General features: G+C 40.7%; 1 protein-coding gene across 6 annotated transcripts in view; it reads right to left on the bottom strand.

Annotated features, from left to right (window-relative positions):
- CNTN1 (contactin 1) overlaps nt 1–22845 on the bottom strand; it is a 507922-nt gene that overhangs the window by 33277 nt on the left and 451800 nt on the right. The window contains exon 24 of one of the 6 annotated variants that reach the window (XM_075065761.1): nt 17603–17696. The exons of the other annotated variants lie outside the window; for them this stretch is intronic. Coding sequence (XP_074921862.1) covers nt 17629–17696 — 68 coding nt within the window. The 3' untranslated portion in view covers nt 17603–17628. The remainder of the gene's footprint in view (nt 1–17602; nt 17697–22845) is intronic. 6 annotated transcript variants of the gene reach the window in all.

Raw genomic sequence — 22845 nt, 5'->3', positions numbered from 1 at the left:
CTCCTCCCTCTCCTCCTGGTGTCGCAGACAGTACAAATAATGGACTTGATAGATCCAGTCGGTCACATCAGCCTTGTAAGTGCTTATGCCTCGGCTTGCCTCAGGTAGAGGTCCGGTTCGGGGCGCTGGCGCTTTAAAACAGGAATGATTTCCTGGTCCTTATTCCAGTAGTGGTTTACAGATACGGGCTTTTGGTAACCGCTCTCATCATAGCCAACTGGGGGCTGAGCTCTCACCAGCCCCCTTCCCTTTTCCTGTGTAAAGAAAATGGACTTACCTGCTAGTTTGCCGGTGGCTAAGCATGCAGCAGGCTGCATGGGCTCCTCGGTCTTCCTCACCGTCTTATGTTCCTGCCTGGACTGTCATGGGAGTTACGGGATGCCTGCTCCCCTATTTTATTCACTACAAGGCCACTTGTTTCTTATTCCTGCGATTTTTATACTTCATGCACAAATGCGGGGGACACTGCCATGGTAGCCAGGGAGGTTAGGGGGGAGGGAAGCAATGGTTGGGCAGTTGTTGCTAGGGGCCCCCCCCTGCAATTGGATGTACTCATTCATTTCTGCGCGGATCTTGACACGGGCAGCTCGTGCTCCCTGATACACGGGTTCTCTAGCCACTTGCCCCTATTCTAGGCAGGACTGACTCTCTTTTTAGACCTCAAGGAGGGCTTGACTGGGGGAGTCATTCCCAGTTTGCCTTTGCGCCCCCGCACTCTCAGCTGGAGAGACACCATTGATAGCAGCAGGACCAGTACGAAGGACAGATACCATCATTCTTATTTGCCAAATTTACTACCGCAGGCAGGACGGTACAGGATGACTGATAACCGTCTCTTGCTATCATGCAAAAGCAATGAATGCTGCTGCGGTGTAGTGCGGCAGTATCGCCTCTGTCCGCAGCATCCAGTACACTACGGTGACTGTAAAAAAAAAAAAAAAAAAAAAAAAAAGCATTAAAGGGCTCATGCTTGCCGTGTTGGCGGATACTGCCAGAAGGCAATCCAGGAGAAAAGGGCGTGAAATGCATTGTCTGTATTCATTTTTTCCGGAGGAGGTTGAATGCATTGGACTGACAACATATTACCCAGAACCACCCATACAATGATTTTGCCCCATCAGCCAACTGGGCTCTCAACCCAGAATTCTAAGGAGCAGGGGAGACTGCGGGAACTATGGGATAGCTATGGAATAGCTACCCACACTGCAACGCTCCGGAAATCGACGCTAGCCTCGGACCATGGATGCACACCGCCGAATTAATGTGCTTAGTGTGGCCATGTGCACTCAACTTTATACAATCTGTTTTATAAAACCGGTTTATGTAAAATCGGAATAATCCCGTAGTGTAGACATACCACTGATATCTTGGGCATTTAGCCTCATCCTGTCCATCTTCTAAAGGGCATACAGCAGTTTTAGTTTAAATTTGAAATGCAGATATTTAATGTGAAAACAAGTCAATCTAACTTTAAACCTGAAATATGATGAATAAATTATGTACTTTAACATGGAAAGTAGATATCATCAGGATTTCCAGTTCAGTTATCTTTAGACACTTCTATAACAAATGTATAAAGAAAGAACAGAATGTAATATTATACATTGTTAATCTGGAATCATCTAATATGGATATGTTCAGACTAGAGGGATTTTAATAAAGAACCTATCAACCTTACTTATAAAAGCCCAAGCATCCTTTGACACATCTTTGCATGTACCAACACATTTAATTTGACAAATTTGACTTGATTATAAAGTCAAGGAAAGGAAATTTAAGGTAAAAATATCTAAACATTCAAAAGGACTTCTATCAGATATATTCAAAAGCAACACTGCATGACATGTTTTGTAAAATCAGTCATACATATCAAAGCAAACAGCGATCTTTTTAAATCTTTAAATAAATAAAACCTTTACACAGCAAACTGGCATCCATTTCAAATCCTACACATGATTTCATCTATCTCAATATTATTTCTTTGAACATATTTACCACCAAAAGGTATGCAGATCTTACGAGTATAGGCATATATACCAGGATGCTTTCAATTTAATGAAACAACAGTTTGACACATTAAAGCTTTTTCTGTGTGACTTTTGAAACTTGCATATGATGTTTGTGATTACAGTCACATTCAGTGGAAATAATCCATACAGGACACCTGTGTTTTCCTAATCATAGTTCATTTACTGTGCAGCACATCTGGCCAGTAAATGTATTCATCAATACAACTTTGGTGCTTGCAAATAAACAACATGTAGCAATTTATCAAGTTTGTAGCTGATCCTAATGTGTGCAGACACACTTACGGAGTTCTGGTTCGATACATAGGTGAAAGAGAACTACAATACACACCTGGTTCTTCATTAAGATTATATAATTTAGTCCAACTGGAACTACTGCAGTTTAGATACACTATCCTGCAGTTGCCCAGGGATTACCGAGGAAGCTATATGCTCTGTAGAACTCATTACTTTTCCAAAAATCAGTGTGCGCGCTTTGTCCAATGCCAGCTACTGACAGCGCATGGCACTCAGGGCTTGGTCCTGCACCACTGCAATGCCTAGGAGAAAGGTCAGATCCTCAGAGAGTATGGCTATATCTCATGCTAGCTTTTCACACTCTCTTGCAGCCACGAAGCACTACCAGATGTTTTAGCTGGCTGGCTGCCTTCCCAAGTGCCTAACGTCTGTTTCCTGTCCTGATCCAATATGGGGATGCTGGGTGGAGGATGGGCTCCTTGGGCACCCTTCCCCACCAGTGCATCCATACAAAACAGGCTGTAAATTTTTATCCCCATAATTTAAATAAATGGTAGCCATATTGATTTTAATAAAGATGTCCATCAGTTTGCCAGAGAAAACTAAGCAACAGATAAGAATTTCCCTGGATTGGGACATATTCATTACAAACACTTGAAAATTTCAGACATTAAAAAAAATTTGCATTTGTGACCAAATCTGGCACACTTGCCTGAATAATATAGAAAGAAATAGTTTTGTGAGGTCAGCCTTCCAAAAAACAGTGCTAAGATTACCTCACATCATCCCCAAATCCCAGCTGACTAGCTTTGATTTCTAAAACCAAATAAAAATACTATACAAGTTTATTTCACTATTTTGATGTTCTGTCAAACTGATGGAGGTAGATTATCAGTTTGTATTAAATAAAACTGTACATTACAATAATTACAATATTAAACCAAAATCTTAACAAACCAAGTGTTGGACAATTGTGACTTTCTTTTTCCTGTGTCACTTGACCAGAGTAATAAACAATTAAATATATATTTTTCAGAGTTTTTTTCCCAACCGAAATTCTCCAGATTCCTTCCTGTGATTTGGTGAAGTGAATATAAAAAAGATACATATTTTTTTCACATATAAGGAAAATATTCTTCTATTATGGGATAATGGTTTATTTTTTTTAAAAAAAACACCTGAATGTGTTATCAGAGAAATTGGGGAAATTATTGGGAAAAAATGAAACACATTAACAAAGAGAAATTCAGGAACATGCTAATTTGAATGCCAAACCTTTGATTTATGAACCAAATGGCAGTTGTGCAAAATAGTAGTAACTGAAAGAATGTAAGACTGGAATTTTTAATAATGGTATTCCCCATTGCACCTTAACACAAATTTTTTTCCCTCCTTCATCTGCAGTGCTGTGAAACTCACCATATCCTTGGTAAAACCCAAATTGATTAAATAGTAAAACTAAACTAAAATAAAAAAAAACTTTTGGGAGAAGAAATAATCTTTTGCTCAGGAAGATACTTGAATAAGATTTACTTATTTCTATATGTCCCTGAGGATTAGAAGAAACAATGAACTGATTGCTAAAGGAGTTTGTAAAAGGTTTTCAATTTTCACATTCAAGTTCAAGATGCAAGTGGTATTCAGGAACTTAAGGTAGGTAGTGTCATAGTTACAGCAGCAGAGAAGATGCTGGCATCAAGAATGATAAAGGGAGGATCTAACAGTACATCAGTTTGCCTTGTCTACGCTGACAGCAGCGTGTGGGGTACATGTAGGCAGTGTACATGTAGCTACATGTGGCAGTGAAACGCTTTGGCAGGGGAAGGCAGCAGGAAAAAATCTCTGGTAGTGGGGAGTTGCCAGAGACTTTCTTCACTGCCTTTCCCCAGCTGGAGTCTTTCCCCACTGCTGGAGTCTCTCCCTGCAGTAGGGAAAGTCTTGGGCAGCTCCCTGCGGCAAGGTAATGCTCCAGAAGTGGACAGAGCATTTCTCTACTGTGCCTCCCCAATGCAATAGCCTTTGCCCCCTGCCTGAGCCTTTCCCTGGGACAGGAAAGGCTCCAACGCAGTATAGATAGGGGAGGAATTGCGGGCATGTATAGATGCATAGGGTACATACTCTCAGGTTCCGGCATATCTTTACTCACCTAAGCAGTGCTACACCATCTTCACTGCTATTTATATCCACGTGTAGCAGGACAGCTACCCTCCTCTGGTGGAAAAAGGCTAGGTTGATTGGGGAAGCAGCCACAGCTGAGGCCACACCCCAATCAGGCCACACCTGGCCTTGTTATAAGGATTCAGGGAGGAGCTGAGTCAGTCTCTCTCTAGCTGTGGAAAGAGAAGGACCTAGCTGCCTGGGAATAGGGTACCTGGAGCAGAGCAGGGCTGGGGAAAGGCAAGAGGAGCTGGGGAGCAACAGCCTGGCAACTCCCCAGACTGAGGCATTGATAAAGGCCTAGGCAGGTACTGGGGCTGGGAGGTGCAGCCCAAGTTTAGGCAGAAGCAGCTGGTCCAACCTCCTTGCCAATGATGAGTGGCCATGACAGACTGCAGTTTGCCCCAGGGAGCGGGGTCTAGATGACAACTGGCAGTAGCCACTGAGGGAAGGTGGGTGTAGAGGGTTGGGGGTTCCCCTGGGAGGACACACACACACAGACACACACACACACAGACACACACCCCTCTCTTGGAGCTCAGGTCAATTGACTTGGTTTTGCAGGTCTCATGCTGCCAGGCTGAAAACTGCGGTGTAGACATTCAGGCTTGGGCTGGAGCCCAGGCTTTAAGACCCTCCCTTATTACCAGGTTTCACAGACTGGGATCCCGTCTATGCCCAAACATCCACATAGCTATTTTCAACCCCACAGTGTGAGCCCCACGAGCCAGTCAGTGAGACTATAGGTCTTTTTTTTTTCTTTCTTTTTTGCAGTGTACATGTACTCTAGGTGAGCCTGAATTAATCAACCTGTCATGCTGCCCCTAGTGATTACCTTGACCAGTTAAGACAAGTTAAAACTACGACTTGCCTTCTCAACACATTTTCGTTAACATATGTTATCTGACATGAGTTAAACACATCTTTTCTTACTAGTGTAGATGTGGCCTTAAGCCTGATAAAAGAAAATCCTTTCTTCAACCTCGAGAACTCACCATCACAAGAGATCAGTCTGTTCAAGAGTTTAGCATGATTAAAGAATAGATCAGCCATTGATATGGACAATGAGAGTATGCACGGTTACATGAATTATGATAAAATATATATCAGGAAGTGAAACTCTCCTGCTGCAGGATATAAACTAATCACTAACTGATGGGGTTAGGGAGAAACTCCCCCTACAGACAAGTCATTTCATTATTTTCCACTTAAAGATTTCTTCCACCTTTCTTGCTGCAGAGGCATTTGATAGTGACAGAATACGAACTACATGGACAACTGGTATAATCTGGTATTGCAATTCCTATATTTCTAATAAATCATAAAAAAGGTCTTCCAGGCCAGCTGATTTTTAGATATTCTCTTTTCTCCAAGCATTCCACCTTAAACTGAAGGGCTCTCTTATTGCACTTTTAATCTCAACTATTCTTACAGTACCAGATTTTAGCTGAGGATTGTGAGATTAAATCCTATTGGTGAAGAAATGCTTTCTTAATCTGTGAAACCTTCAGGAAATTAAGTCTCATTATCATCATTTTTATAAAAAGAAATCTTTTTTTTTATCTTGAGGCGCTTATATTAAAACCTTCTCCAAAATTATTAATGAAAAAATTGTCAATGACATGACTACAAGCAATATTTCTGATAGTCGCTCTTTATAAAGAAGCACAAAACTTCTCTCTCTTTTACTTTAAATGCCAAAAAGATAAGCTACACTAATCTGAAGTACTGGGTCTTAGGCTTTCATGCTGTGCTCATCATGAGGTTGCCCCTTTTCAGTACTTCGTATAGTATGAGATTATTGAATTTACTGTGGCAAAAATGCCTAGTGAAAATACTATACCCCTGTACTTTAGCTACTGCAATAAAAAGTTTCACTAAACTCCATGTGTGTTTACACAATACATACAATACATACTAGAAGAACGAGGACATTTCCAAACTCCTAAGTGATAAGCAGAAAATATTTGTTGAATGGTAGAACGATTTTACTTCTGTCTCAAAGAAAAATAGGTTTAAGTGCCTATAGAACAAGGCCTAGTTCAAACTGAGGAGAATACAGGATGAGTGGTGGGAGAGGAAAGCTGCAGAAGTTCAGCATAATGTGGATATGAACAATGCAAAGACCTTAGACTCTCTCAGAACAGTCTACGGACCATCTAAATCTGCCATAGCTCCTCTGAAGCTGGCAAATGGCATAACTATTATCAAAGACAAGGAGGGAATCTACTCAATAGACCATCCACAGTTGATTGGTGTGTCCTTGATAAATTACCTGAGAAAACCATCAAAGAGGATCTCGATCTCTCTCCATCAGTTGAAGAGGTCATGAAAGCCATCAAACAACTGTACTCCAGCAAAGCATCTGGAAATGATGGTATTCCAGCAGAAATGTACAGGGTAGCAGGCCCAAAGGCTATTGAGGTGTTTCATGACATCTTGAGTACCATTTGGGAAGAAGAAGAAATGCCACAAGACTTCAAATATGCTGCTATTGTATCACTGTTCCAAAGAAAGGCAACAAAACAGACTGCAGAAAGTACAGAGGCATTTCTCTCCTCTGTACAGCTGGGAAAATACTAGCTTGCATTCTACTGAACAGACTCATTACAAACTATCTGAGAAGACTCTGCCAGAAGCACAATGTGGTTTCAGATCAGGTTGTAGTACTACAGACATGATTTTTGTCATAAGACAGGTCCAGGAAAAATGTTCAGAGCAAAACATGGACGTGTATGCAGTCTTCATTGACTTGACCAAAGCTTTGGATATGGTCAACAGAGAGGGTCTATGGGCTATTCTGCATAAACTGGGTTGCCCAAGAAGGTTTATACAAATCATCCATCTGTTCCATGACTACATGGCAGTGCAAGTGCTCTCCAATGCTGACTCTTCTGTGGCATTCAAAATCTCAAATGGAGTGAAGCAAGGCTGGGTACTTGCGCCAATGCAGTTCAATTTGTTCTTTTCCTATGTTCTCAGCCATGCCACAAGGGACTTTGATATACATCTGCTATAGACATAATGGCTCCTTCTGATCTTCGAAGACTCACTGCTAAGACCAAGAAGCTGGAGAGACACTTTTTGCAGATGAGTGCACCTTGATATTCCATAGATATGACGACCTTCAGTTCATCATTGGCAGGTTTTTTGAAGCATCCGAGCTCTTTGGCCTCACCATCAGTTTGGATAAGACAGAAGTCTTGTTCCAACCAGCACCTTCGTGTCTACGTATCTCAGGAGAGCGCCCTCCTGCTTAGATAGCTCCTTCCTTTGCTTTCTTTCTTTTCTGTATGCTGCCCCAGAGAGGCGTTTTCTTCTTTCACTCTTGACTGCTGTTCTGTGTCAGTTATAGTGGCTCTCAACACTCAATTGAAGGGAAAAATAAGCAGGCTAGTAGTGAGGAAAGATATCAGTGTCTTAAAGAATACCACTTCACTTGATCATCACTGGGAGAAAAAGGGCTTAACTGAGTTTTATGCAGTACAATATTTATTATATACATTATTTTATTTTTATTTATTTTTTCTGAATTCCCTGATTTGCCATCACATTTCTAGCAACGGAGTGTCATTAACTGACTGCAACAATCCTGGTGTGGCAACTGCAGAGCTACACCCATAGGACAATTACCTTCAAGCTTTGAAATGAAATCCTTGTATAGACAACCCCAGACAAGACTGACTTCCTTCCCATGCCCCACCATCACATTATGCTCCAACCTCATGTTTAAATTGCTCTTGGCTGTCATCCCTGGGTCTCTGTCAGCAATTCTACTTTGCCAGTTTCTCCCTCCCACTCAGTATGTGTGTTTCAGAATATTTAATTCCTGATATATTCGTTTGCACATTTCAAAACAGTGGGTAACATTTTCAAAAGTGAGATAGGCACTTAGGAGCCTAAGAGTGTTTCTACAAAGCAAAAACACCCTGTGGCCATAAGTTTTAGTGCCCAAGTCAACTGATTCATGGGGATAAAAATAGTGTAGACATTCTCACTTGGGCTGGAGCCCAGGCTCTGAGACACACCTCCCACCCCCCATCTCAAGCCAAGTTTCAGGAGCTGGGCTCCAGCCCAAACATCTACATTGTTATTTTTCGGCTCATAGTGCAAATCCCATGACCCCAAGTAAGCTTACTAGGCCCTAGTTTTTTCTTTGCTTGTTTGTTTTGTTTTTGCTCAGTGTAGATGTACCCTAAGTCTCATTGAAAATCACTGGCACTTAGGCTCTTAAGTCACTTACAGGGCTTTTGAAAACTTTACCCAGAATCTCATTTGGACCCCGATTCAGCAGTCAATCACTATTTAACAAAGCACTTATGCACATGCTAAATTTTAAGCATGTCTAAAGTTAAGCATGTGCTTAACTGCATTGCTGAATAGGGATGGGTTTAACAATCGGTTTAAATGGTTTACTGAACTAGTGCCTTTATTTTGTAACTATGTTTCTAATCTCTTTCAATCCCTCTATTGTTTATCTGCCCTACCTGAATTTTGTTATGATTCCTGATTTAGTATAAAAGTTTTTTTTTAATGTGCCATTTACGCTCTTTATGATCATTGAAGAAAATGTTAAATAAGACTGTCCTGACAAGACCAGTGCTACCTCTGAAGTATCACATGAGGAAACTCCTTCCAACTCAATAGATCACACTTTATAAATACATTCTTCAGAGTCTCTTTGCCAGTTTTCACCCCATGTGACAGTCATGTCTCTAAATCTTCTTCCACTTCCTCTTTGCTCTCCCTCACAAGCATCACATCATCCACATAAAGCATGCACCATGTTGCCACTCTCTGAATGCTTTCTGAAAAGGCATCAAGCACTAACATGAACAAAAAAGGGGCTTAGTCCCAAGCCTTAATTTACTTACTAGAAACTGTTCAGTTTCTCCCCATCATGGCCTCCTGACTTTGGTAACAGGACCCTTATACACATCCTAGATGAGTCTGATGTAGACTTCAGGTATCTGTTTTTATTCTCATACATTACCAGATGACTTTTCTTGGAATGTGGTCATAAGCCTTCTCAAAATCAATGAATACTATATGCAGGGTTTTCCTTTTTTCCCGCTATATTTTTCCACATGCAATCTTAATGCAAAAGTAGCATCTATAGTTGATTTACCTGGCATGAATCTAAATGGTTTGTCAGGGACCTTTATTTCTCTTCATAGTCTCTTATCTACAACTTTCTTCTAGATCTTCATTGTTTGGCTGATGCATTTAGTGCCCTGGTAATCACTGCAGACTTGCATGTCTCCTTTTCTCTTAAATATTGGTGCTAATGTGCTCTTTCTCCAGGCATCTTCTCAGTCCCCTCATGAAATTAAACAATTGTATCAATATGTTCATGCCTATTTGCCCTATGCACTTCCATACTTTTGCTGGTATCCCATTGGGGCCAAGAGCTTTCTTATTTTCCATGTTGCTTCTGAAATTACATCTTCTATGATTGGTTATAATGGATTTTCTTCAAAGTAATTTCTCCACCATTCTTTAATCTGGTTCTCATTGATTAATGTATTTTCACTTTCATTTTTGATCATTTTGATCTCACCAATTTCTTTAGCCCTCTAATTGCAGGTCTTTGCCAATTTAGAGGTATTTCTTTTTCACCCTTCTTCATTTCAGGACTTTAGTATTAGTAGCTCCTGCCTCTTTATTCACTATCTTTTTACTTCTTTTTATATTCCTGAAAATCCTGCTGTTGGAGCACTGCTTGCGAAAATTTAAAACACTTTTCCTTTGTGGCCTCTCAAACTTCACCATCTGCTCTCTTTGGGGAAAAAGACTCTTTTCATTCACCAAGTAGGTTCTTTGCACATTCTAGAATTTTGATTGCAATACGATTCCACCATTGATTTTTATTTTCTCTCAATCCTTCTAAAGAGATCTTCTCCAGCACTTTAATTTTAAACTCCTTACTAACTTCATTAAGCTTCCATCACTTGATCTGGACAATTTTCTTCTCATGTATGCTATATACTGAAAGTCAACAACCAATATTCTATGCTGTGATGCAATGCTTTCCCCTGCGATGACCTTACAGTTTCTGAAGTTCTTCAGCTCAGCTTGGGTTAGAAGGAAGTAATCTATCTGCCACTCTTACAGGTAATCAAATGTTTTTCCTTGTTAGTGAAAAATGTATTAATGATGACCAAGTCATACGTCTAGGCATACTGTCATACAGTTTGCCCTTCCTTGCTACAGAGGCTATGGTACCTTGCCATCTCCGCACATGATTGTTAAGGTTAGCTCCAATGATGACTCTTTTGTTACCACTTTCTGCACAACAGTGTCCATTTCCCCCCAGAAATCCCTTTTTTTCTTGTTCATCACATTCCATGTGAGGTGCATAGGTACATATTACATTTAGGGGGCCATTTTCAATAGCTATCTTAACCAAAATTATCCTGTCACTTCACCTATCCACAATCACTACAAATTCCTGCATCACTTTGTCTAAGGCAGTGGTCCTCCCAGGCTAAGGACCGTGGTGGTAGCTGAGCATCCGCCGAAATGCTGCCGAAATTCAGCAGCATTTCGGCAGATACTCAACTGCCGGCCAGGACGCGGGCGCATTTAGATGCCCCCACTGGCACCGCGTTGGGGACCCCTGGTCTAAGGGCTTGTCGAGACTATAGGGCTGCTGTAACTCCTCCATATGGATGCTGCAGGCATTAACTAAAACCTTCCTACTTCACATTAATGTTGTCCTGTTTGAAGAGGACTATTCACACCACCGGTCTGACCTGCTGTCGTAGCTTCCAACTCAGATTTGAACCTTAGCATTCATAACCTGAGAAGCTAGCATGAACCCCTCTAAGCTTAATTACCAGCTCAGATTTGATCTCGCTGCCACCATCCAAAAATTCCAGGGTTTTGGCTCCCTCTGGTCTCCCCAAAACCTTCCCTGGAGGGACCCCAAGACTCAGAGACTCTGAGTCTCACAACAAAGGGAAATAACCCACTTCCCTTCCCCTCTCTCTCCCACCCAGACTTTCCTCTCTGGGCTAACCTGAGGTACTGATGCAATCTCTTTACATCACAATACCAAAAAGCATGTCTCCTCTATTCCACAAAGAGACAAACTCAATACAAGGAAACAGAAATGATTCTCTCTCTCTTCCCCCTCCCACCAATTCCCTGTGCTGCAGAGCTTACCCTCCGTAGATCTAACACAAAGAGAATTCCCCTTCCCTTCGTTCCTTAGCCTACCCACAGAGAAACTCAAACAAGTCTTAAAAAGAAAGCTTTATATAAAAAGAAAGAAAAAACACATGAACATCTGATCTCTGCATTAAGTTGACAATACACAGGCTATTACTTAAAAGAAAAATATGAATAAACAGACTTATTCAAAAAGAGATACAATTTAAACATTCCAGCAAACTTCACACATGTAAATACAAAACAAAACATATAAAAGCCTATTGTTTTGCTACCTTTGTACTCACAACTTTGAAACTGAGATTAGAAGCTTGAAGATAGAAAGAAGCCTCCCATAGCCGAGAGACAGACAAAAGACTCAGAGCCAACATTCCCTCCCTGAGTTTTGAAAAAAATCCAGTTTCCTGATTGGTCCTCTGGTCAGGTGTTTGGTTCTCTTTGTTAACCCTTTACAGGTAAAAGAAATATTAACCCTTAGCTATCTATTTATGACACCTGCAAGGCAGTGTAAACAATGGGGCCATGCCCTAAAACTATATTAACTATATTTTTCTTATTCAGTGTGCCATAGTAGTAGTTTATAGCCTTCTCCAATGCTCTTGTCTTTGTTCCCTTCAATTTGGTCTCTTGAATGCAGGCAGTCTGTACTCTCCTTTTCATAATTGTCTGAGCCAGCTCTGTTAATGTCCTCATTTTCCAAGATATCAATCTCACTTTCTGGACTCTCTTCCTTAACCACATCCATCCAGAATGATGCAATCTCTCTCAGATGAGGGTGCTAAGCGTTACTTCCTGGAAATGCTCTAATAGTTCAAATAAAGTGCTCATATGAAGGACTCATTTCTTTAGACTTCTTTGGCAAGTTAGTTATTTCCCTTAATATCCTACTCTACTGGTTGCTCATGCGCCTCTATAAATTTTCCTGTTAAAGACATACTAAAACAAATAAAAATTCAGCACCTCAGCCTTTTCTGAGTCACCATTAATTTCATCCTCGTTGTGTATTACTGGGTCTTCTTTCCCACAGTACTATTTCCCCCTTGATTTTTAAAATGCTTCTTATTCCTCCTTGGTTGCCATTTATTCATTTTGCTTTACTGCAATCCTTATCCTTTTACCTTTGCCCTGCAAGCCTTATCTGATTCAGTATCCTGGACTGGCTACCTCCGTGTTTTCATTTCAGCTACAGGTTTTTTTGTTTGTTTTTTTTTTTTTAACCTAAACCTTCAGTAGGCCATCATGAAACCACTGAGCAGCTATTATTTCTTGTGTTTTTATTTCTATCAAGAGCAGGTATGTCTTAATGAAAGTGATGAAGAGGTTCTGGCTATGTCTGAGATCCAACTCACTTGTCTCTACTTGCCATTCAATCTACTGGTGCTATAGTAATTCCATCACCATTCCTCTCTTTCCTGTGTGTCTTTTCACACTAGGGAATTAAGGGAAGAAAGCAGAATCCTGTCCTATCAATAGCAGCCTCTTCCCTGCAAACCTATATTCACTGTTGAATGCCTCTGGTCTTTTAAGCCCCCACATGATCAGAAAATTACTCCATAATTTGCATTCATATTGTTTATTTCCCCTTGTAAGTGATACTGTATTTTCTCTCACTTGAGGAATGATATAGAGATGTATATTTTAATAATGAGAAATCAATGTCCTTGGTTAAATTATTTTAAACTGTACATTTTCAAGAAGAAAATCATAAATCTCCACTGTAAATCCAGAGATAATTCCATCAGCAATAGAGGATAACGGAGATCATTCTATTCAGTTTCCATAAAGACAATGACCTGATAACAACAAATATTACCAATTTTACTGCAAGAAGTGTGAATTCATAAAGAACATATCAATTTTTGTTTATAAAAAAAAGTAAAAGAAAAGTGATATCTTCTGGAGAGAGCCTAGTCCATCCTCAACTAAATCTCTCTCCCCTAACATTAAAATAGCCATAAGTGAGACTTAAGTGTGCTGTGGCCCTGTGCTGGACCTCTGAACAGTAGTTAATTTAATTTCACTCTTGAAGTCAACATTCCACATCTAAAAATAGAAAACTCAAAGTCACTCTCAGATACCCCGTTAGTGTTAATATTTGTTTTTCTCTCTATTTCCTATACGCGAAAACTACCTCCCTCTATCAGTAGAATGGGCTAACCATAGCCCTCTTATAATATGTTAGCGTAGCTACTGGTCTCTATGCTTGCATCTCTTTACAAGGCACCTTTCAGCATTCTCAGTGCAGCTTATTTTTTAAAGTATCAATCATTTCCCCATAAACTTGCCTACTGTAGAAATGTACAGTTTGTAATGGAGCACTGACAAAGAGTTCCTTAAACCAAGTAAAAACCCTGAAGTTTTGTACCCACTTCACTGAGCTCTTTTGCATTCTTGACGTATATATTAAAGCACTAATATTTTTCCCAAATATTCTAAGGTGACTGCCTTCACAAATTCAGTCTAAATGTAAAGTCTCCTTTCCTCCCATAGCCAAATAAGAAAATGCAAATAAACATTGAAAACAGATAAAAAATAACCTTTCAAAACCCATAATTTCCACAGACTCATATCCTTCAAAATCCTTATTTCCTGTCCCTCTTTCTCGTAGCTCAAGTGTTTCCCAATAACTGTAAACTGAAGTATCTTCAATACCAGTGGCTCAATTCACAAGAAGACTCTTAGGCATGGTGACATTGAACATCATCAGGTCTAACTTTTAAGTGCTTTGAAAATTACTGGGATTCACAAAGCCTGCATTAGGTGTCTAGGTTCTCTATACAAAGAATGAGGAGAGGTAGGCACCTTAGAATGGGATTCACAGAAGCCAGCATGGTAGGCAGCACTTATACCAGTCAATGGGAGATGCCAAGGCAAAGGGTGTATCTCTTGGAGAGGGCACCTAACTCTGGGCTACAGGGATGCAACTCCTCCTATCTGGGATTCTCAGCTGCAAACCCTCTCTTACGATTAGTGAGAAGCTGAATGATGCTGGGTAAGGAGGACTTAGGGTACTCACCTGGGATATGGGAGACTCCTGGTTCATCCCCCTCTTCCTGAGGGGTAGAAGGTATTTGAACAGGCATTTGCCACCTCTCAGGTGAGTGCCATAACACAGGGCTATGGAATATTCTGATGTGGGGGGTCCCTCAGTCTCTCCTTTTGAAGCTGTTCCACTGTGGATAAATGATTTAAAAAGTCATTGAAGCACGGGGACTGGCTCTAACTATCAGGCTTCAGAGTCATTCTTATGCTTGTTTTCTCTCTCTCGTTTCTCCAGTGACAATTTCATTATTTAGCCACAGTGGAACAGCTTGAAAAGAAGAGATTGAGGGAGTGCCCTCCCCACAAATCAGACTATCCCATAGCCCAGCATACTTACTTGAAAAGTGGCAGATCCCTGTTCAAATTCCTTCTCCCTATCAGGTGGAGGGGCAAATTGAGGCTGGGGCCTTCCACCTCACAGGTCAGTACCCTAACCATGAGGCTAAAAGATATGAGAAAGGTCATCCCTTCAGCCATTTTGAGTAAACTTTCCTATAGGGGTCTTATCTGTTAGGCGAGCTATGAGCATGCTTACCAGATTAGGCCACGCAGGTGCATTAGGCAAAGGAAAACCTATGTTTTTCCAATTCATGCATCACCCTTGGACTTACGCGTCCTGATGCTTGGCATGGGGCTGCAGTGCACCTGCTCAGAGGCAGAAATATAGGCACCTAGGGAACTTTTACTGCAAAAATTCAGGTGCTGAGCAAGTGAAGGTGTCTACAGTGTTCAGAGGCCGTTAAGAAAGAGTACTGGGAATCTTAGTGGGGCCTGATTCTGGGATTCAGGCACCTAAAGTGGCAGTTAGGCATCTACATCCTTTTCTGAACCTAGCCCTAGAATTGCAAGTCAAGAACAATCTTCAGTTAATTTTCATTTTCCAAAATTACTTCTTCAAATTGACATCATTTGGTACATTACAGCACCTTTCATCTCATCATCTCAAAGTGTTTTACAAGTACACCTCTATCCTGATATAACGCGACCCACTACAATATGAATTCGGATATAACGCAGTAAAGCAGCGCTCTGAGGGGGTGGGGCTGCGCACTCCGGCAGCACAAAGCAAGTTCAACATAATGCAGTTTCACCTATAATGCAGTACGATTTTTTGGCTCCCAAGGACAGCGTTATATCGAGGTAGAGGTGTACTAACCAATTATGTCTCACAACACTCCTGTGACATACAGTAGCTATTATTATCCTTATTTTAAAGATGAGGGAACAGATGCATCAAGATATTAATAGTCACATTTCAGAAAACATCCAACTTTAGATATCTTAGGGCAGAGAAGTTGACATTTACAACTGCAACTGCCTTCAGCAGGAGTGTAGTCGCATGGCAGGTAAGTTTTGAAAATTTTGGCCTAAGTGACATGCCCATAGTCACATACCAAGTCTGAAGCAAAGTGCGAATAAACCCCCCAAGTCCTGATTTCCAGTGTATTTATTAGACATGCTCCCTCCTAGTTTTCATTTCCATGTACAGTTGGAGACTAAACATTCATTCTTAACCATTAAGTTCAAAACTGCACACAACTTAGAGGCTTTTCTTCATCTTAGCTCCTGATCCTGCATCCAGAACTGACCGTATAGAATTCGGCACTCATGCAGAATCCCAGTTCAGTGGAAATCCCAAGGCATGCATGGGTCCAGGTCCCTAATTGGTAATTGTTTTGGACAAAACAGAACACGTATAAACACACTTACCAGAAATAAATTATTCCTAAAATTAAGTATCTTAAAACCTGCTCCTAACTGACTGAAGACAACCAAAATAAGAGATCCACCAAGCTTTTTGCCCAGATTTAGCTAAATTGGCTTAAAATCACACCTTAAGCTAAACTGATGCAATTCTGAGCATAGATAAGTCTTCAATCATAGCATGGGCACAGAATGTTTTCTCCTTGAATTCTACAATCATGAGATGCTTCAGTCAGCTATCTGACTGTCTGACATAGGCTTTAACTTCAGTGACAAAAAAGATTTTTTTTTTTAAATAAGTGTTAGCTAACTGTAATCCTACTGTAGGCAAGGCAAATTGTAGTTTTAATACATAGCTCTCAACTAGAGTTTACCTCAACTGGCTAATATATATTAAAACTACAACTTGCCTTGTCTATACTGAGATTTTAACATCTGCTAGTTGACACGGTATCTAATGTGTTACAAATGTAACATTTTTTTCTATTGCAGACATAGCCACAAGAGTACATTACCAGTCCAGAGTTTAAGGTGCTCAGTGTGACACACCAAGGTCAGTTAGGAGAAAAAAACAACAACAAAACAACGAAGGAGGAAGGCAGGTCCTAAAGTAATATCTTTGGTGATAAATTCTACTATCTGTTACACTCATGCAAACATATTGAAATCATTGGGCTTGTCTTTACTAGACAATTAATTCATATTAGAAAATGGCCTCAAGGAATAATGTTAAATAACACGATTTAAGCATGACTTAGTAGGCAGTATAGATGGAAACAACTAACGTTTAACATTGTGTCACCTGGTTGTGGTTAAATTTTTGGTTCCCATAAGGCTTACCTACTACCAGCTCACTTCAGCTGATTCTGGTGCTATTTGTAACTTCCTTATACAAATTGTCTTCAATAAAAAAAAAACAAAAAACTGCATTCAAGTAGAGCATAATACTGGAGTACAACTGCATCTTTCAGACCTAATACTAGAATTTTGTCCTAAATGATATATCTGTGAAAATTTTACTACCAAAAATAGTTGGATTCGTAAAAGAAAGCTCTTGATACTAGAGTTTTCTGTACTTTTCCAAAATACAGACATTATTTCATCATTTCTGATTTTTGGCATTTTTAGATTTGCCTCTCCTTATATTTATTCTCTGTTCCACTCTATAATTATTTTCTACTCTAATAGTACGCTATGATGAGTTCTCATCATGATCAATTCCTTTGCTTCAAAATCAAGTTTAGATCCAAGAGAAAACTTACTTTCTTGAACAGCATTGAGGATTTCTTTAAAAATCCATTTCTTCCTGTCGCTGTTCTTGTTTGTCCTCCTGGTTATCCTGCAAATCTACTTTTCCTGATGATGAGATGGAAAAAAAGAAGGGTTTGGTAATAACCTTGAAGCTAATCCTGCAAGTGGGATTTCACTAGAATTTAATTCAGTCACTACTGGAACTGTCAGAATGGACTTTTTTTTTCCATTCCCAATATTTTTCTGGCTGTGGCTGAGCATTATTTTCTTGCTTTCTTTTCTTTCTTTCTTTTTTTTAAATGCATGTGTCATGGTATAAGTCTTCACTTTGAACCTTAGAGTCCAAAAGATGGGGTACCAGCATGAATCCCCCTAAGCTTAATTACTAGCTTAGATCTTGTAGTGCTGCCACCAACCAGGACTTGCAGTGCCTGGTACTCTCTGATCACCCCAAAACCTTCCCAGGGGACCCAAAGACCCAGACTCCCTGGATCTGAACACAAGGAAAGTAAATCCTTTCCCCCACCGTTGCCTCTCCCAGGCTTGCCCTCCCTGGGTTACCCTGGAAGATCACTGTGATTCAAACTCCTTGAATCTTAAAACAGAGAGGAATGTTACTTTCCCCCCTCCTCTTTCCCCCTCACCAAGAGGCCATACAGATTCAAGCTCCTGAATCTAAAACAAAGAGGAAATTCACCTTTCCCCCTCCCTCAGACAGAGAGACAGAGATAAACACAGAGAGCAGGTTTTCCTCCCCCTTCTCTCCTTTCTCCCACCATTCCTGGTGAGTGCAGACTCCCTCCCCTGGGGTCTTACACAAGAACCCAAAATCAATTAGATTCTAAAAAGAAAAACTTTTAATAAAAGAAAGAAACTAATGTTGTCTCTGTAATCAAAGATGGTAAATTGTTACAGGGTCTTTCAGCTTATAGACACTAGAGAGAATCCTCCCCCTAGCATACATACAAATTGCAACAGAGATACAATTCTTCCAGCCAAATACAAATTAAAATTCTACCAGCCAGATACACATTTGCAAATAAAAACAATCAAAAAGACTAAACCGCCTTCCTACTTGTACTTACTACTAGAACAGAAATTAGAGCCTATAGGTACGCTCCGGTCACTCTCAGAACCCAGAGAGAACACCACAGAAACACACACACCAACAAAGACTTCGTCACCGAGATTTTAAAGTATCTTGTCTCCTGATTGGTCCTCTGGTCAGGTGTTCCAGGTTCACTGTTTGTAACCCTTTATAGGTAAAAGAGACATTAACCCTTAACCATCTGTTTATGACAGCATGCCATGGCACGTTCTGTTCAGCTCAAAACCAAGACTCCTACTGTATCCTGCAAACTCTTCTTCAGATATTTCTGCACAGCATTTAGCTTTGAACAGACTATTCTTCTACATTCTTTTTCCAACTCTCCTATGTCCTTCCACTCAAGTAGTACTCAGATTGCCTTAATATTTGCTTACTTTCTGAGACTAAAAAGAACTACAATGCCACACAGACTCATAGGACGTGTAGCCTGTCTGGCAGGTTCATAGGAAGTGTGAATGTAGAAAAGTTGTTTGAAGGAGTTAAACTATGAGGAAGCAGCAACAGACCAACATACTTGAGAGACACTACTGTATTTCCAATAATTGTTAATGTGGTTTAATAAAGGAGTTATCAACTTTCTGTAGGCTGCTATCTCTACCTGTTTGTACTCATGTTACCATTTCAAAATCAGAGGCCACAGTCACAAACAAGAAGTTACAGATAAGATAGGTGACGTACAGAGAGACAACAGTTTTTCAGAGTTACCCTTCAATAGCTACAGCACTACTAACCACTTGGTTTTGGACAATTTAGGGGTCTACTTATGCAAAAATTCATAGTTGCTAACTCTAGCCCTAAAATCACAATTATCAGCAATAATCAGTTGCTTACAGGAGAAATAACAATAACCATTTCAATGTGACTATCTGCAAAAATAAATTAATGGAAAAGAGATACAAGAGGTGGAAAACTTTAAAACTGAATCTAAAAAAAAAAGGTTCTTTCTGTAGATCTGGCCTAAATCTTTCACCCAACATAAAGACAATATTTATGATATAGCTGTTCACTTATGCAATGGCATGCGACTCCCAGCTGAACTTTCACTGCAGATAACTGATCAGTCATATTACACCATACTTCAAATCTGAATGTAATTTTAATTGTACTGTACAATAGGATACCATAGATGAGTTCAGAAGGAGACAGACCAACTGTTCGGTTTAGAAGTCTGAACACATGACTGGGAGAATCAGGATGACTTTCTGAATTTTAATCCTTACCCTAATTGCTGTTGTGGTCTTAAAGAGTTTCTTAATTGCTCTGCCTCAGTTTCTCTCTGTAAAATGAAGTCAATACTACTACTTCACACGGTGTTATGACTATTTGTTAATTAATTTGTATTGAGCTCTGTTATTAACTTTTTCTACATATCAAGGTTCTTTAATCTAGAAATGAACAACAAAATAAACATGGTCATGAATAACAATAGGATAATGCTGACTAGACCATAGTAGAATGTATCAATACCAAATGTTTTCCTAGTCCTTCCTGTTACTGAATACAAGAGAAAATATAAGACATTGAAATTCAAAAGTAGCGTGTCTGTCTGAGAACATGCTTGTTCCATAACTGAATGCAGTGTAATGTGTGGAAATGTGACAAAATCAAACCTTAATTCTTATATTAAATGGTACTAGACCTGGATCTATCAAAAATTTACACTGCAGTGGTACACAGAGTATCTGTAATGCACCAGAAATAAAACCAAATGACAAGGGAATGTTTAGTGAACCTGCCAATCTGTTCAGAAGCATTAACACAGTGAAGTATGAGGTTATTCTGTACATTCTCCTAGTCTGCTGTGAAACATGAGACCAAGGACAAAATGCAATAGCAAGAAGAATAGTTCTTTAGTATGACGTCACTTTTGAAATCATGTTATTGGTTTTATAGAACATTTTTTGCTATATTTCTTTAACTAATGATTAATGAGTTCCAAGATTGGTTATAATGGATAGCCACAGAGTCCAAGTCTTCATTAGATTTTATATAATGGTGTATAACAGTTTCCATACAGGATCTACCTGTTTTCTCCACCTAATCTTTTTAATACCACAACCGTAGATGTGGCAGACTGTGACAGAGTTCTAGCTGTAGCACTCTGGTTAGTGAAGTTGCTGCAGCACAGAGAAGGCTGCAGGCTTAATTGGAGCCAATTAACCTATTTTTAGAGGGGATTACTGAGACTTGGGCCTGGTCTACACTACGCGTTTAAATCGATTTAAAGAGCATTACATCGATTTAACGCTGTACCCGTCCACACTACAAGGCCCTTTATATCGATATAAAGGGCTCTTTAAATCGATTTCTGTACTCCTCCCTGACAAGAGGAGTAATTTTTCTTGAGCGTTGCATTGTGGGTATACTCATCTTCCAATAGCTATCCCATAGTTTACCTGACAGTCTCCCCCGCTACCTATGGATTCTGGGTTGAATCATTATGTGAAATCTACGGGTGGTTGCTGGGTAAAGTCATCAGATCATTTCCTTCCTACCTGGGAAAACCAATTCAGCTGCCGACACCAATCCTTTCGTGCGTTTTTCCCTGGATTAGCCCTGCAGAAGCAAGTAATCGCATAGACACGAGCAGACCCATGCAGGACGCCGTCAGCTTTTTTTTTTTTCCTGCAACGCATATTGTGTAAAAACTTGGATTTGCCAACGGAAAGAGGGGGGAGGCGGAGTAACTCCCAGCGCTTTACCAGACACAGCAGCATTCACTTGCTTTTGCAACCTGATAGCAGCAGATGGTTAACCAGTCGTCTGTCCGTCACTGCCGGATAAACTTGCATGGAGATGACGGTTATCTCTCCCTCTGTACTGTCCACTGCTATCATGAGTGCCCCTGGCTGAAATCGGCCAGGGGCGCAACGCAAAGCAAAATTGGGTTGAACTCCACTTGGGACTGAGTTCAATCCCTCCTTATGGTAATTTAAAAATAGAAGTCAGTCCTGCTGAATAAGGGGCAAGTGTATTATGAGGACCAGGATACAGAGCACACCTGCTCCGTGTCAATATTCACAGGGGTGCCCTGCAACAACCCCACCCGTTGCTTCCCTCCTCCCCAACCTTCCTGGGTACGTGGCAGGTCTTCCCCCCCCCCATTTCTGTCAGATTATAAAGAATGCAGGAATTAAGAAACAGGAACTTGTTTAAGTAGAAAAATGAGGGGGAAGCAGCCGCCACAGGGCTATGACAGTCCAGGCAGTACGAAAATCTTTTCTTTACACAAAGGAAACGGGAGGGTGCTGATGAAGCTCAGCCCCAGTTGCTATGATGAAGCACAGTTCCAGCCGTTCGTACATTCTACTGGAGTTAACTGGAGTCATTGCCCATTTTACCAGGACGCCCCCGGCACCTCACCTGAGCCAGCCAGGAGCACGCACAAGCTGTATGGCGACGACGGATATCAGTCCATATTGTACGTCTACCACGGTGGCAAGGGGGAGAGGAGCGTATACTGTCTTCACTTGCTGCAGATCGCTACACAGCACCATTCATACACATAGGGTGACATTGAAAGAAGTCAAGAAATGATTTCTTTCCCTTTTCTTTCACGTGGGGGGCGGGAAACTGAGGAGCTATTCCCTGACACCATACGCCAGACACTGTGTTGAAACCTACAGACATTGGGAGCTCAGACCAATGAATGCAAATACTGTTTCAGAGACTGCTGTGGACTTGTGGGATGCTGGAGTCCTCGTACCCCTCCATCCATGAGCGTCCATTTGAGTCTCTGGCTTCCGTTACGCTTGTCAACGCAGGGCTGAGTATCCTGGAGAATTTTATTCAAAACGCTTTTGGCATTTCATCTTCTGTAACGGAGTCTCTGACTACAACAGATTTGTCTCCCCATACAGCGATCAGATCTAGTATCTCCCGATATGGTCCATGCTGGAGACTCTTTTTGGATTTGAGACTGCATCGCCACCCATGCTGATCAGAGCTCCACGCTGGGCAAACAGGAAATGTAATTCAGAAGTTCGCTGGTTTTTCCTGTTTACCGGCCGCTGCATCGAGTTCAGATTGCTGTCCAGACGGTCAGTGGTGCACTGTGGGGGATACGCCCGGAGGCCAATAACGTCGATTTCCGTCCACACTAACTGTAATCCGATATGTTATATCGAAAAAATTTTGAAAGCCGAC

This window comes from Chelonoidis abingdonii, chromosome 1, assembly GCF_003597395.2.
Source record: "Chelonoidis abingdonii isolate Lonesome George chromosome 1, CheloAbing_2.0, whole genome shotgun sequence".
NCBI classification, from domain to species: Eukaryota; Metazoa; Chordata; order Testudines; family Testudinidae; genus Chelonoidis; species Chelonoidis abingdonii.
Note: the sequence above shows the minus strand (reverse complement) of the source record. Positions and strands in the feature narration are given on the sequence as shown.